Source organism: Brachycentrus maculatus, unplaced genomic scaffold (genome assembly GCF_059751285.1).
Source record: "Brachycentrus maculatus isolate JH-2025_06_01 unplaced genomic scaffold, ASM5975128v1 h1tg000143l, whole genome shotgun sequence".
NCBI classification, from domain to species: domain Eukaryota; kingdom Metazoa; phylum Arthropoda; class Insecta; order Trichoptera; family Brachycentridae; genus Brachycentrus; species Brachycentrus maculatus.
This window is the reverse complement of record NW_028280896.1, coordinates 150,874-168,108: the sequence shown is the minus strand read 5'-3', so window position 1 is coordinate 168,108 and position 17,235 is coordinate 150,874. Positions and strand designations below refer to the sequence as shown.

The following is a 17,235-nucleotide window of genomic DNA, read 5'->3' as shown; positions in this document are numbered from 1 at the left end:
CAAATGAATTTTTGCAAAAATCTTTTATGTTTTTTTTTAGTTTTTTTTTTTTTTTACTATATTTATGCAGAGGAAGACCGAGAAAAACTTGGCACGATCAAGTATGCCAAATACTTGAAAATGGTCATGTTAGGAGTTGAAACAATCGGCGGGTATGTTTGAGAAGATGCATGAACATGGAATATGTGAAGAATGTTTGCAAGGACAGAGTGATGTGGCATTTTATTCTCTTTGCCTACCCCTCCGGAGAAGCGGCGTGATGGCTAATTAGTTAGTTAGTTAGTTTTTATTTAATTATTTTGATTTTAATGAAAATAAACTACCTACCCCGTTTCGTGTGGATGATTTATTATATTATCTAGAAAATCTTTGATCTGGCCGTTTTCGTGGTTTGACAGATAGGTTTTCCACTGTTGCCCGCGAGATTTTCCATTAAAAACCATGTATAATTCGCATTTCTTTTGACTTGTCACAATGGAAAAAAAGTAGCCCGTATTTAAAAAATCTTCATTCGTGAAGTCTATAATGTAATCGCGCATCTCTGCCCTTACGTTTCCTCATTATTTGTCATGGTATATGTGACCCTCCGCCGTGTTATTGAATGATGGATGCTGATAACATTGACATAAATGTCTTGCCCTCGGGTGAAATTAAAGAAGAACGCATCGAAAGTGAAGAGAATTTGTCTGATGGGACGGAACCCAAGTTGCAAACGCGTCCTCTTATCAAACGTCTTTACGAATATTCTAATGAAAAGAAAAATACTCATTCGAATAGGAGTGTCGAAGAGACGGAGAACACGGCTAGACCAAATATCGCAGTTTGTAAACCTGGAGCCGTTCAAAATGAAGGAGGGGCTAGTTTTATTTCGGCAAGGGAGTTAGTAGAACGTATAAATGTAGAGGGAAGAGATATCAAAGGCGAATTAATGGAGGTATTGAATGAAATGGAAATCAAACGTGAACCGGACGATCCATTTGTTTCCGAAGATAACTTTCAGGTATTTTTCGTCTCATATCCGTTTCCTGTAAATAAAATACGGCTAGATCTAATGACACTAGATGATCACCAAGCTGTCAATTTTATTGTGTTTTTATCTCCAAATTCGGCGACCAAAAAACACGAAAAAAATCATTCTATATAGTGCTACAATGGAACCACTTTCAAGTAATTAAATCACAAAAGTATTAGCAATTATTCTTGCCCCTATTTACAATTAATGGTCCATAGGGCACTGCATAACATTGATACAATGTTAAGTCAATCGTTTATCATATGAAGGCAAGGTGATCAATCTCATGCTTCAGGTACAGATTGGCTGTCCAAACTTAAAACACAGTAAGGGACATTTTTTCGTAGTACGTTTGCAATAGAATCTTAGTCCAAAAATGCAAAAAAAAAGTACTACAAAAAAAATGTCCCTTACTGTGTTTTGAGTTTGGACAGCCGAGATCAGTCCAAGATATTTTTAATCTTATACTAAGTGAAAATTTTATTTTTATTTTTAGGATTTCAAACACGACAACTTGGACTATTCTTTGGAAGTGTTGCCAGCGAGTCAGAAGGGATCGGACAAGAAAAAGAAGGGAAGACCGAAAAGCAACAAGTCCTCGGACAAGGAATGGGACGTGGAACTTGAAATTCCACAAGAGATCCGGATCGGAGGTCCAGACCGGAGAAGAACGGTGAAACTCATCACGGAAGAAGAAGCATCCAGGTAAATACATATTTAACTGTATTTACCTGGCCTTTCCACTCTGACCATTTTTTCTCATAACTGATCAGCTACTCTGATCGAAAAAATGCGACGTTTTTCTACCATTAAAATAAATATTTTGGTTCCCTAATTTTGGGACACCCTGTCTGGCAATTCGTATGACCATGTTGATTGAGATCAACCGTATTTATCTGAAATATTTGTTGGTAGAATATACTTGGGTGATAGAGAAATCAGTGATTAAAGTTATACCTGCGCCGGGCCATTGTGGCCCACGGAGCTGCCTACTAGAAGCATGCGGGCCAGAATGTCTGGCCTGCAGAGTGGTAAGAGTTAAAAGACAATATTAACACTTCAGCTGTCCAAACTCAAAACACAGTAAGGGACATTTTTTTTTTGTAGTACGTTTTTTTTGCATTTTTGGACTAAGTAGAATCTACTTAGTAAAAAAAAAACGTACTACAAAAAAATGTCCCTTACTGTGTTTTGAGTTTGGACAGCCGACTTCTCCTCAGGGTTAGGCACAGAGAAAAAAAGCCACACCAATCTGTCTTTGCAAACAATCTTCGCCTCTTCCACATTCATGCATCTTCTCAATACATACACACCAATTATTGTAACTCCAACCACTGAGGTGCCTGCTGCTGCCTTAATTTGATCGGTCCATCGTGTGGGGATCTTCCTCTCCCTCTCTTTCCCTCCAGGCTACCGATCACAACTAGTCGTTCCAGGCTATCCTCGTTGCCACGCGCAACGTGTCCAAAGAACTGGAGAATCCGTCGGGTACAGATATTGGCTAGAGTCAAGCCATCCAAGCGTAGTTCCTGGCGAATGGACTCACTATCAGATTTAGTGGTGTCTTATTAAGAAAATTGCATAATGAAGCGTATAAATTGATAAATCTTAGTGATAGAAGGGTAATTACTGATTTGGTCCTGTTATATAAAATACTTAACAGCCCTGATCTCCTAAATCAAATAAAGCTTAGCGTGCGTCCAAGAGGTACTAGGCAAAAATTTGTAATCCCAGTATTTGTACATAATGCAGACTAAGCCATGTTCTCTCCCATTCCGCAGCTTCACATGTTAGCCAATGCTTTTGAAAGTATAGATTTATTTAATATATTGTTATCCACTTTGAAGCGTGTACTTTCTCAGCATTTCTTCTCCGTGTTATAATGGATAAATGTAAATGTTGTGTTTCACTCTCTCTTGCTGCTCGCTGATAGTGTGTGAAGGAGACGTGTATTGACCAGTGCTTACTATTTGTTATTTTATTATTATTTTATGTTTAAGACTTTCTGTTTCTCTATTAGTGTATTCATTAATAATAATAATGATAAACCCTTATCCGCACCCCAATGGTGCATAGGGCACTGCTTCATATAAACGCAGTGTTATCTCAATCGTTTACACATGAAGGAAAGGTGATCAGCCCTCCGCTTCAGGTACCAGTCCAGGGTAATATTGAATAAATATTACAGTGTAAAAATCACTTATATTTATTTGACCCCCCCTGGGAATCGAACCCGGGACCTCCAGAACGGTAGCCAAGCGTGCTGACCATTACACTACGGAGGCGAACATGTAGTATGTGAGTGTATTCATTAGTGTATTTTTATATTTTATACTGTATATATGTTCAATAAATAAATAAACAAATAAAATATGACAGGACAAATAAGAAAAATGAATGAGCTACTTGACAAATCTTGATTGATATAAGATATTGAATCCATTGTGACTATTGTATTGTTGTATCTTTTGTATTGTGTTTAGGGATCAACCTTATTCATTTATTATAAACTACACACATCCACTATCATTTTTAACCTTTTAACCGCGTTCACTTTGTTCCTGAGACCGCCCGTGCGTGGCGGTATTTCGCCGTTTTTTAAATGATTACTTTTATCATGTATTTAGTTAAGAAATGATTTATTTTCCTAAGCAAAAACGTTCAATGGGATTCATAGTGCCTTTTTGGTACTCTATAATACACTCTTATTCTTGAAATATATCGTAATATGATCAAATAAGATCGTAACATAAATAAATCAAAGCACGCATCGTGTGTCACTCTTACCCACTGGCGATGCGTAGCGTCGAGAGTGAGACAGATATAGGGCATGATTATGGCGCGGACTAATTACCGACCGCAAGAAAAATGAGGGATCTGTTCTTTTATTTATCCTTGTGATGTTACAAATTATTAGTCAGATATTTCAACAGATGTTATAAGGCCAAGGATTGAAGTATTATTTTATCCAAAGTTCCACACCATGAAAAAATCCCTCCAAGTTGAACTGAGGTTCGAAACTTGGAGTAAAGTAAAAACACAAACGGTTATGTCAGCCGTGTACAGGAAATGTTTTGTGAAAACACATACGGTTATGCGAGCCGCGTGGATCCAGTTAAGATATATAAATTAAATATGCTACAAGTCCTTGTACAAAATAGGCAAGGAGAATTATCTAAAGCAACTAATAAATATAAATTTATTGATTCGGCATTAACTTTGTGGAGTGACATGATTATTTTGTTAAAATTAAACACTTGAATACATAATCCACTTTATCGAGTTTTATTTTTATATACGACTAGTTTCGAAAACGACAATTGTTTTCATCTTCTGGTGCAAATTAAAACTTTTAATTTTTACCAGAAGATGAAAACAATTGTCGTTTTCGAAACTAGTCGTAAATAAAAATAAAACTCGATAAAGTGGATTATTCAAGAGTTTAATTTTAATAAAATAAATATAAAATAATAAAAATCTGTTGCGCTGTTTTCCGCTTTATTTTTAAATTACGTTTGATTTTTTTTTAATGTTATATTTTGTAGTTTTGTTGTTGGTTTTCGTCTTTTGTGATATTGTTTTCAAGGTTTTTTTTTTATTTTTATTTGCGTCTTAGTTCGTTTGTGGATAAGGACCTACCATCGCCACCGGGGCTCGCCTCATCCAGCCGTGACGTTGGTAACTCGAAGCTCGCATCTTTGGAAAACGATGCGGATGAAGATTTTTGCGAGGAGTCACCGACTCTGATCACAGCCGTTCCGTCGATGAAGGGACTGAAACTTTGGAAGAACGGATGAAAAAACTGTAGTGGAGTGGAAAAGTGTTGCAATGTCATTGAAAAGTATTATTTTCCATAAAAAACGAGATTGAATAAGGCATTATTCTACTGCGTGTGTGCCCGGCACACTGGTGTACTGTTGTGATTAGTTGGTTTGCCGCGGAAAAAAACGTCTAGTTTTGTAAAAATAACACAATTGCTCCAAATTTAGATTGCCTGTGCCCAGTTAAGTAGGCTTACATTTTGCATTAAACATACTATGTTACATATCGCTCACTCCTTTCAACGTCATATTTCAAAAAACTTGATTTTGCAGAAGATCGTTTTTAAAGTTTAAAAATATAATAAAATGTATTAAAAATAAATATCAAGCCACTTATTGAACTTTTTACTGTGCAACAGATCTTTTTAGTTAAAACCTGAAGGTTTTTTCTCCATTTGAAAAATATTTAGTATATTTAAAAAATAATTAAACAATACCTTTTCTTCAAAATGCAAAAACTGCACTTGCACTTGCCCTGTAGCGGGTAAATATTAAGTTAAGTATATGCCGCTTTTGCTGGGATATTGTACATTTTCTGCGCATTCCGAAAACACGCACAACTGATAATTGACGATTTTTGATATATGACGTTGTTGAAAGCAGTGAGCGATATGGTGAATATGTTACCATAATATGGTAAATATGCACCTCTGAAATTTCTCAATTTGTTAGGTGTACCTTGAATAGAAAAAAAAACGCGAAACACTGCTGTAAGGAACTCCAGGATAAGAGAAATATGGGAGATGGAAGATGTCGTTAGGTGGGGAAGACAACGAAGAAGACAATGTTATGCGCGTGTGAGGAGAATGGAACCATCCAGACTCCCTCACATTGCACTGCACAGCCAACTCCCGGGCAGACCACCAAAGAGATGGATTGACAGCTGGGAATCCACATCTTATAAATAAAAAAATTATGTAATAACACTGGCCAACAATGACTTTGTAACTGAAATTTTGATGACTGATTTAGACTAAGTTAATCGTTCTTATTCAAAGTCTATATGGTGACAAGCTTGTATCACGTCAAGTTTTGCTGTTACAGTCATAATATTGTTTGTATGGACCACATACGTTGAAACCGTAATAGTGGTTGGTATCTAGACATGCTTTAGTCTAAGGTCTGAGGGATTCAAAAAAAGTATTGATAATTATGGAGTAACAGTGGAAATATATTAACTTATTAATATTGAATACGATAGCATTATATGTTTATATATTTATACATAAACATATAATGTTTTTGTCCGCCTCCGTAGTGTAATGGTCAGCACGCTCGGCTACCGTTCTGTAGGTCCTGGGTTCGATTCCCAGGGGGGTAAAATAAATATAAGTGATTTTTTCACTGTAATATTTATTTAATATTACCCTGGACTGGTACCTGAAGCGGAGGGCTGATCACCTTTCCTTCATGTGTATACAATCAAGATAACATTGCGTTTATATGAAGCAGTGCCCTATGCACCATGGGGGTGCGGATAAGGGTTTTTATTATTTTATTTTATTTATATTTATACATAAATAATAAGATAAACTTTAGTCAATATCAGAATTAAAAATAACCATAACTAAAAAATCTGACGTGCTACATTTTTTTGCTTTGGTTTTTGAATTCAGTTATACAAAGTGTATAAAGATCAGGTATTTTTATGCCAGTTACAAAATAAAAGTTGTAAATTGTTGGCCAGTGTAATTGATGTGCTCTTCAGTCTTTTTGTGTTTTTGAAAAATGTTTTCCTACATATCGCTCACTCCTTTCAAGAACGTCATAAATCAAAAAACTTCATTTTTCAGGAAAACGTTTTTAAAGTTTAAAAATATAATACAATGTATTAAAAATAAATATCAAGCCACTTATTGAACTTTTAACAGTGCAACAGATCTTTTAAGGTAAAACCTGAACGTTTTTTCTCATTTGAAAAATATTTAGTTTATTTAAAAAAATAACTTACATTACATACATTTTCTTAAAAATGTAAAAACAACACTTTCTGCCCTGTAGTGGGTAAATATTAAGTTAAAAATATGCCGCTTTTGCTGGAATATATTAGATTTTCTGGGCATTCCGAAAACGTGCACAACTGAAAAGTGTCGATTTTTGATTTATGACGTTCTTGAAAGGAGTGAGCGATATGTTTTTCTTCAAAATCTTGTTCGATTCCCCGAGATTTCAGATTTCTGCACCTCCACTGTAATTCATTTCAAGAAATTGTGATAATATAGTAATTTAATTGGACTTAATACTTGTATATAAATAAAATAAATGATTTTTTTTAAAATGTTTTTTTGTATTTATTTTTATGACTATTAATTTTTATACCCAATTCTAAACTAACTAACTAACTAACCATCACGCCGCTTCCCCGCAGGGGTAGGCAGAGAGAATCTAACGCCACACCACTCTGTCTTTGCAAACATTCTTTGCCTCTTCTACATTCATGCATCTCCTCATACATACCCGACGATTATTACGACTCCTGACCCGGCCGCTTTCAAGTATTTGACATACCTGATTGTGCCAAGTTCTTCTCAATTCCCAATTATTACTCTTCAAAGTGCATAGGTCACCTAAAACAGAATAATGGAGAAAAACCAAAATTATGATGATGTTACATCAGTTTTGAGAAGGACTTGATAACTTCAATGTTTTTTATTAAAATTAAACTCTTGAATATACCACTTTATCGAGTTTTATTTTTATTTACGACTAGTTTCGAAAACGACAGATGTTTTCATCTTCTGGTATAAATTAAATTATTAGTAGTTTTAATTTGTACCAGTAGATGAAAACTCCGTCGTTTACGAATCTAGTCGTACATAAAAATAAAACTTGATAAAGTGGTATATTCAAGAGTTTAATTTTTATAAAATAATCATGTCATTCCACAAAGTTAATTACGAATCAATAAATAATATAACTTTTATGTTAATTATAGATATATACCTCCTAGAATTATAGATATATATCGTCCGCCTCTGTGGTGTAATGGTCAGCGTGTTTAGCTACCGTGCTGGAGGTCTCGGGTTCGATTCCCAGGGGGGGGGTGAAAATAAATATTTGTGATTTTACACTATAATATTTATTTTATATTACCCTGGACTGGTTCATGAAGCGCAAGAGTGATCACCTTGCCTTCATGTAAGTAATGATCAATATAACACTGTGTCAATTCGATGCAGTGCCCTATGCACCATTGGGTGCGGATAGGGGTTATAAAATAGATATATACTACTACAACTACATCACTTCTATCACTACTACCAAGACTTTGAACAAGAACGATTATCTTCATTTTTAATTTTTAAAAAATACTTAGTAAATACTGCTATTTTTTAAAATCTACTGTGACAAGTGTTTTGATGCTTTCCGCATAATTTTCAAACACCGTATGCGGAATGCATCGAAACACGTGTCACAGTAGACTTTAAGAAATAGTACTATTTACTAAGTAAATTTTTAATTGAAAATGCATAGGTTTTACCACAAAGTGACTGCCGAATCAATTAATGAAATAAAAATTTCAGCTACAAAATCATTATTGGCCAGTGTAATTAACACATTGGTAACGGTGGAGTTTGTCAACCGGTTAACTGCCGGCAGGTGCATGTATGGCGGTACCCAGCACGCCGCGAATTTTACCACAAAAATAAAACCTTAACCTATCGTTATTGAAAGTGTAATAAAGTTTATTTATAAAACTTACCAAATAAATGAGAGCGCGCCAGTCGTTCAGTCATTTATCCATAATCATAAAATAAATTGTTCATGGTGCAAAATTTGTCATAGAAAATATGAAAACTAAATTATATGTCAAAAGTAATTGTTTATGTTAGTTTAATATTAAAAGTATACACACACACACACATATGATTTAAAAAAAAAAAATCAAATTAAAAATCATCAGAATCGACACTAAAATCACTGTCATCAGATTCGGCAGTGACGGCAACTCGGGGATTATTGGACAACCCTGAGCGCCATTAGTAATTCTGACAAAGCTCTCTTTAATTTACGTTTAAAGTGGTAAAAACTAATTTTGTTTCAATTCTAAGTATGCAAAGATATTCTCAATAGATGTCACTATGTGTTCAATATATTTGTACATTTTAAACAATTGATTTTCTTTACTAAAAGGCCATTTAAAACGGCGCGTCTTAAAACGTAATTTTTGTATGAGCGGCGCTCCGTTCACAGAAAATTATGCGTCTTAAGACGCTCTTGGCAGTTAACCGGTTAAAGAAATGTAATTTGATGTGGGCATATCAGATCGCATCAAAAGAACAATGACAGAAAAGAATCAATAATATTTTTGTACATAGCAACACCTGTCCGCTGCACAGCAAAGCAAACATTACAATAAAATAATTAAAATGTTACGGCGCAATATTTGTAGCAACATGAACTATGACCCCAAACACCCGCTAGGGGCAGGGCGGAGTGTATGCGGGGAATGTTTACATTATATCCCTTATGAGATGAATGCAGGGGATGCTGCAAACACTTGTCATTGTACTGTCATGGCGACCTGTTGAATAAACCGATTGCATCCTAATTACGAGTTATTATTACCTATACCCAAGCCCCGTAATAAAGATATAGTATTTTTTGACATTCGTCCGCCTCCGTAGTGTAATGGTCAGCATGATCGGCTACCGTTCTGGAGGTCCCGGGTTCGATCCCAGGGGGGGGTCAAATAAATATAAGTGATTTTTTCACTGTAATATTTATTCAATATTACCCTGGACTGGTACCTGAAGCGGAGGGCTGATCACCTTTCCTTCATGTGTAAACGATCAAGATAACACTGCGTTTATATGAAGCAGTGCCCTATGCACCATTGGGGTGCAGATAAGGGTTTTATTATTTTTTTTATTTTTTTTTGACATCTCATCAAAGATGAAGAGGAATATGGAAGTCTGGGCATTTACGGGGCTGACGGCCCGTGTTACCCATGACTAATTGTGTGACTCACAATTCACATTGTACATTGTGGTTCGACCCCCTTTATAACAGTGTTATTTATTATTATACTGACAATTTTGTTTCATTTTTTTGCAGGATCCCTATAGTCGTTCCCGTGCCGCGAAAATTGAAAACTGACCCAGGGTCCGTAAAGAGAAAAAGAAACAAGAAATTTTTCCCCTGCAAAGATTGCTCCGAGGTGTTCACCGTGCATGCGGATTTGAGGGCGCATTCAATCACACACCAAATAGAAACACGGTAATACAAGTACTGCAAAGTAGGAAGTTTACTATTATATAACTTACAACATTTTGAGTGTCCAAATACTTGTTCACAAAATCTGGATTATCTCCAATTACAGGAGCTATTTTCATATAATTTTTTGACATCTCATCAAAGATGAAGAAAAATATGGAAGTCTGGGCATTTACGGGGCTGACGACCGTCATAGGCTGGTTTAAGTGATCACTTTACACACATGTAACATTCACCAATTCTACCCATTATTGACAACCACACTACTCAAATTCTTGGAAGTTCTATATATATGAACCAATTTAAAAACCTTGTTCTTGAATCACTAGAACTTCACTAGAGACATCTATTGGTGAGATGTAAAGAAGCTTTTTACTAAACAGAAACAGAAGAAGCGCAGGGCGCCCTGATGCAGGCGCGCGTGCTTGGCCAGCTCCCCCTGGTCAATGTACGCCTCCCCGCACAGCTGGCACGCAAACGGACGCTCGTTTGTGTGGAGTTTAAGTGATCTAATACGAATTTAAGTGATCACTTTACACACATGTAACATTCACCAATTCTACCCATTATTGACAACCACACTACTCAAATTCTCGGAAGTTCTGTATATATGAACCAATTTAGAAACCTTGTTCTTGAATCACTAGAACTTCACTAGAGACATCTATTGGTAAGCTTAAATAATAAAAATGAAAATGGTATTTTCTGGCGTTTCTCATTTGTGTGATTATAATCCAGGATTCGGACTTCACATACTAATTTAAGAGTTTCTGCTTAGTAAGAATCTTCTTAATAGATGTCTCTAGTGAAGTTCTAGTGATTCAAGAACAAGGTTTCTAAATTGGTTCATATATATCTTCCAAGAATTTGAGTAGTGTGGTTGTCAATAATGCGTAGAATTGGTGAATGTTACACGTGTGTAAAGTGATCACTTAAACCAGCCTATGACGGTCGTCAGCCCCGTAAATGCCCAGACTTCCATATTCTTCTTCATCTTTGATGAGATGTCAAAAAATAAAAAAGAACTCCACCGACAAGACACACAAGGTGGCCTGGCAAAAAAAAGTTCTAAATACATATGCATAAATTGTGATTGAAATATGTAAATGTATACAAATAAAAAATAAATAAATAAATAAAACTTATATTATTTAATATCCGCCTCCGTAGTGTAATGGTCAGCATGCTCGGCTACCGTTCTGGAGGTCCCGGGTTCGATTCCCAAGGGGGGTAAAATAAATATTGGTGATTTTTTCACTGTCATATTTATTCAATATTACCCTGGACTGGTACCTGAAGCGGAGGGCTGATCACCTTTCCTTCATGTGTAAACGATCAAGATAACACTGCGTTTATATGACGCAGTGCCCTGTGCACCATTGAGGTGCGGATAAGGGTTTTATTATTATTATTATTATTTTTTAAAATAATTTTGTAATTGGAGATAATCCAGATTTTGTGAACAAGTATTTGGACACACTCAAAATGTTGTAAATAAATAAAACAGTTTGAATGGTGATATAAGGAAAGAATGCAAGGCTGAGATAAGTATTATCAATAAAATTAAGAAAGATGTGTTGAGATGGTTTGGGCATGTCAATTAAAGGAGTGAAGATATAGAATGATAAAACAAATTTATGAGGCGAATTTGATTGGTAATAAAAACAGAGAAACTGCTTGTACATAGATGAATAAGCACCTAAGTCAAATTTAAATAATTTCATATTATTTTTTGACATCTCATCAAAGATGAAGAAGAATATGGAAGTCTGGGCATTTACGGGGCTTACGACCGTCATAGGCTGGTTTAAGTGATCACTTTACACACGTGTAACATTCACCAATTCTACCCATTATTGACAACCACACTACTCAAATTCTTGGAAGTTCTATAAATATGAACCAATTTAGAAACCTTGTTCATGAATCACTAAAACTTCACTAGAGACATCTATTGGTGAGATGTAAAGAAGCTTTTTATCAAGCAGAAACTCTTATATTAGTATGTGAGATCCGAAACCCGGATTATAATCACACACATGAGAAACGCCAGAAAATACCATTTTCATTTTTATTATTAAGCTTATAATTTGACCAGATAATTTATTTACTTATAATTTATTTAGTAAATAAATTAAATTATTTCTTTCATTCAAATTACAGTCACAAGTGTGCGCTGTGCAGTAAGTGTTTCACCCGCGCCCACGACTTGAAGCTACACAGACGCGTACATTCCGGAGAGAAGCCGTATGCGTGCACGCACTGCGATAAAAAATTCACACAAAAGATAAATATGGTAAGTCTCTTGTTTCCATACTTCATAGAATATATACTACTACTACTACTACTACTACCATCACGCCGTTTCCCCGCAGGGGTAGGCAGAGAGGATGGAACGCCACACTCTTCTGTCCTGACATACACTCCTAGCCTCCTTCACATCCATACATCTAGTCATACATGCCCTCCGATTACGCAGACTTTTGACACCGCCAGATTTTAGGTTCTGATTGATCTGATCGTGCCAAGTCTTTTTCGGTCGTCCACGTTCTGTTTTCCCTCTCACATTCGCCACATATATTTTCTTAGTCATTCTCTCGCTATCCATTCGCTCCACATGTCCATACCACCGCAAAGAGCTCTTTCTAATCTTTTCAATTATTCCTCGTTCAGCCTTACATTCTTTTCTTATATCGTCGTTTTTAATTCTGTCATACAATGATTTTCCACACATTCGTCTGAGGGAGCGCATTTCAACAGCATTCACTCTGCTTTCATCCTTCCTTTGCCAGTTCCATGTTTCATGTTTCATGTTCCATGTTAGAATATATATATATTTTTTATTTGTATACATTTATCTAAATCACAATTTTTACCTATTTGAATATTTTTTTATGTTTTGCAGAGACCCACCAAGCCACATTGTGTGTCTTATGGATGGTGTTCTTTTTTAATACATTTTTTATTGTTTTTTACGATTTTAACCTAATATACACACAAAAAAGAGAGAAATCATTGTAGATATCGCTCACTCCTTTTAAGAACGTCCTAAATCAAAAATCGTCATATTTCAGTTGTGCATGTTTTCGGAGTGCCCAGAAAATGTACTTTATCCCAGCAAAAGCGGCATATTTCTAACTTAATATTTACCCGCTACAGGGCAGAAAGTGTTGTTTTTGCATTTTGAAGAAAAGGTATTGTTTAATTATTTTTTTTAAATATGCTAAATATTTTTCAAATGGAGAAAAAACCTTCAGTTTTTACCTAAAAAGATCTGTTGCACAGTAAAAAGTTCAATAAGTGGCTTGATATTTATTTTTAATACATTGTATGATATTTTTACACTTTAAAAACCGTCTCCTGAAAAATCATGTCTTTTGATTTATGACGTTCTTGAAAGGAGTGAGCGATATGACACAGATCCTGTATCCCGGATGGCATTCCCTGCCGGTATATTTTACAGGTTTGTATATTTGTTTCCAGCTGCGGCACATTCGGATCCACACAAACGAGCGTCCGTTTGCGTGCCAGCTGTGCGGGGAGGCGTACATCGACCAGGGGGAGCTGGCCAAGCACGCGCGCCTGCATCAGGGCACCCTGCGCTTCTTCTGCAACGTCTGCAAACAGAGGTTGGTAAATTCTCAATCGCGGCTTCCATATTCTTCTTCATCTTTGATGAGATGTCAAAAAATAATATGAAAATAACTCCTATAATTGGAGATAATCCAGATTTTGTATTTGGACACACTCAAAATGTTGTAAACATCTTTCTTAATTTTATTAATACTTATCTCAGCCTCGCATTCTTTCCTTGTATCACCATTTAAACTGTTTTGCCGTACACCTAATGGCCTAGAATTTTCACTCTTGAATAACATAAAGTTATAGTAAACTTCCTACTTTGCGGTATTTGTACCAGCCTATGACGGTCGTCAGCCCCGTAAATGCCCAGACCTCCATATTCTTCTTTATATTTGATGAGATGTCAAAAAAAAAATATTGTGAAAAATAACTCCTATAATTGGAAATAATCCAGATTTTGCAAACAAGTATTTGAACACACTCAAAATGTTGTGCACACGTTTGTTTACTTTTGCAGATTTCCATCGCAGCAGGAGGTGACGCAGCACAGTCTCGGCGAGCACGGGACCACGCGGGGGCTGTACGTGTGCGCCGTGTGCGGAGCCGCCTTCCCCGACAGGGTCAGCAAGAGGGAACACCTGCTGGCCTCGCACTCCCAGGCCAGACCGTTCCAGTGTGACGAGTGCGGGAAGAGGTATGTGCACCCGCCCAACACTTGAGAAGGACATTGCTACCATGAATCAAGCTAGGACACAAAATGCCCAACCCTCTTCTAGTGGAACGGGAGGTCTGCTGATGACAGTAAGCAGTCCGCCTTCTCCTGAGGAGTGCAACGTGGTTTCCTTCCAGCAATGGGCAAATGCTGACAAGTACCCGATTGGCCCGCACTAGATTAGCCCTTTTATTCCCAACACAGATTCAAATACAAACATATTTATTTAGTTACAAGAAACAAAAATCCACTTAATGATATACAGTGAAACCTCTATCTATCGTTCCTCGAATAATCGTTTTCCCGGATGTGTCGTTTATTTCTTCTATCCCGACTTAATTTCATACTAAACTAGACCGCATTGATCGTTTCTCCATCACCATTTACCGCATTTATCGTTCGAATTAAGCTGCATATTTGATACATTTTGTCTGTTTTTTTACATTATTTCCAATTTTCTTACATTCAACGGCAACGTATGGGATAGAAACTATCGAAAGCTTGTGTAACCGATAGCAGGAGAGGTCGATATTGATGAAAAAAAAGTTCTTAAGATGTATAAATTGTGATTTAAATAAATGTATACAAATAAAAAATTAAAAAATTAAAATTAAAAAAAAGAATATTTTTTTTTTAAAAATGTCATAAAGAATCACTTCTTGCTAGAGTTTCATATTAACTAATCTTTTAATCTTTAATCTTCTTATGTAAAAAAAAAACCTTACCACTCTCATTAATTCCTATCCTTTCCTTTTTCTTCCTGCAAAATCTATAACTACATAGCTGGTTGGTTGCAGCTTCAATCTGAATTAAAGACATAGGGTCTCATCTCCTCAGGGTCGATTGATAAAGTGTTCGGTTGGTTGCAGCTTCAAGCTGAAGGCGCACCTGATCAGCCACATGTCGGTGCACTCGGGGCTCCGCGCGCACGCGTGCGAGGTGTGCGGCAAGGGCTTCAGCGGGCAGGGCGGGCGCCGCCTGCACATGCTGCGCCACGCCGGCCTGCGCCCCTTCCGCTGCGACCGCTGCGCGCGCGCTTTCCACAGCCGCGCGCTGCTGCGCCGCCACGAACGCGCGCACGAGCCCGCGCGACCGCACGCCTGCGGGCTCTGCGCCCGCGCCTTCAAGTCCGCCGACTCGCGCCGGCGCCACGTCAAGGTGAGCCCCGCCCCCGATATGAACAATGCCGATCTATCCTTCTATCCTTCCATTGTTTGTTTCTTAACCCATACATCGTATTATCTTAGATACGAATGACCTAGGCCACGATCATCATATGCATAGTATTTTTATTTAAATATTCAATTCAATTCAATTTAATTCAATTTATTTCTTTATAATTAATATACACATTAAAAAACTAAAATTTATAGCTTATACATTAATCAAGGAGTCGTAACAATCGGCGAGTATGTATGAGGAGATGCATGAACGTGGAAGAGGCGAAGAATGTTTGCAAAGGCAGAGTGGTGTGGCGTTCTATTCTCTCTGCCCACCCCTGCGGCGTGATGGTTAGTTAGTTAGTTTATTTTTTACATTAAATAAAAATTTAACAAAAGCAAAAGATATAGAGGAATCCCGCTTCGGAATACCATTTCAGACACATGGAACAGATCAATATCCTGCGTGATATTGACCAGCATAGCGGTAGCTCTTCGGACAGGCATAACCTTGGCAGGTTGCCCCATGTATATAGGAATGGGAAACAATCTATGCCGACGCTGTCCTTGGCTAACAATCGGGAACATACAGACCGATGCTCCGGATAATTTCACGATTTTATAAAATGAAATAACTTAGTTTTAACCAATTTTTTAATAATACAATTGAACCTACAGGTTTCGACAAGAACCTTGTCATCACCGGGGTTTATTTTAATTCTAAAATATTAAAATACTCTCACCAAAAACTTCCGCACACTCTGTAAAAATCAGGGCAGAAAGTGTCGTTTTTGCATGTTGAAGAAAAGGTATTGTTTAATTATTTTTTAAATATGTATACTAAATATTTCTCAAATGGAGAAAAACCATTCAGGTTTTACCTAAAAAGATCTGTTGTACAGTAAAAAGTTCAATAAGTGGCTTGACATTTATTTTTAATGCATTTCATTTTATTTTAAAACTTTAAACACAATCTCCTGAAATATCAAGTTTTTTAATATATTTTACAAGTACATAATACAAGTATTGTGAAATTTCAAATGTATTTATTCAACGTTTTTTAAAGCGGTATGGTTCTATGCACAGATAGTCCACGAGCGGGCCCTGCACGAGTTCAAGTGCGAGTTCACCGGCTGCAGCTCCACGTACTCGGTGAAGAGCAACATGCACCGCCACATGCGCAGCTTCCACTACGGCCTGAAGCCCTTCCGCTGCGAGCAGTGCGGCGCGCGCTTCACCTCCGCCTGCTCGCTGGCCGGCCACGCCCGCGCGCGCCACTCGGGTGTGCGCGACCACGCCTGCGCGCTCTGCCCGCACCGCGCCATCGACCCCAAGTCCCTGCGGAGGCACCTCAAGCTGAAGCACAGTGCCGACACCTGCAGCTAGGGGAGAACACCGTCCTTCAGTCATCTCCATACCAAAACTACACCTTTAAGAAACATTTGAAACACTGTCCTTACCATCCATTGTTCACTTTGTGTAATACAGAAAATGTTATCAATTGTCACACAAACATTCTGCTTAGGAAACCATTCAAGAAAGGATTCTTGAATGGTTTCTGCAGACACTTTGTGCCACAATTTATAAACTTTATAAAATGAAATAACTTTGTTATAACCACTTTTTTATTAATAAAATTTAACCTACCGGTTTCAACGAGAACCTTGTCATCATCGGGGTTTATATTAATTCAAAAACATTAAAAACATAATAATAATAATAATAATAAAA

At 36.9% G+C, this 17,235-nt stretch overlaps 1 protein-coding gene across 1 annotated transcript; it reads left to right on the top strand.

Annotated features, from left to right (window-relative positions):
* Positions 1 to 379: 379 nt before the first annotated feature.
* LOC148308960 (uncharacterized) lies at positions 380 to 17,235 on the top strand. Its single transcript, XM_088260832.1, has 8 exons — positions 380 to 1,000; positions 1,509 to 1,717; positions 9,892 to 10,053; positions 12,214 to 12,346; positions 13,534 to 13,679; positions 14,150 to 14,326; positions 15,214 to 15,502; positions 16,591 to 17,235. The coding sequence occupies exons 1-8, from the start codon at positions 602 to 604 to the stop codon at positions 16,888 to 16,890; spliced, it is 1,815 nt and encodes a 604-aa protein (XP_088116958.1). The 5' UTR covers positions 380 to 601; the 3' UTR covers positions 16,891 to 17,235.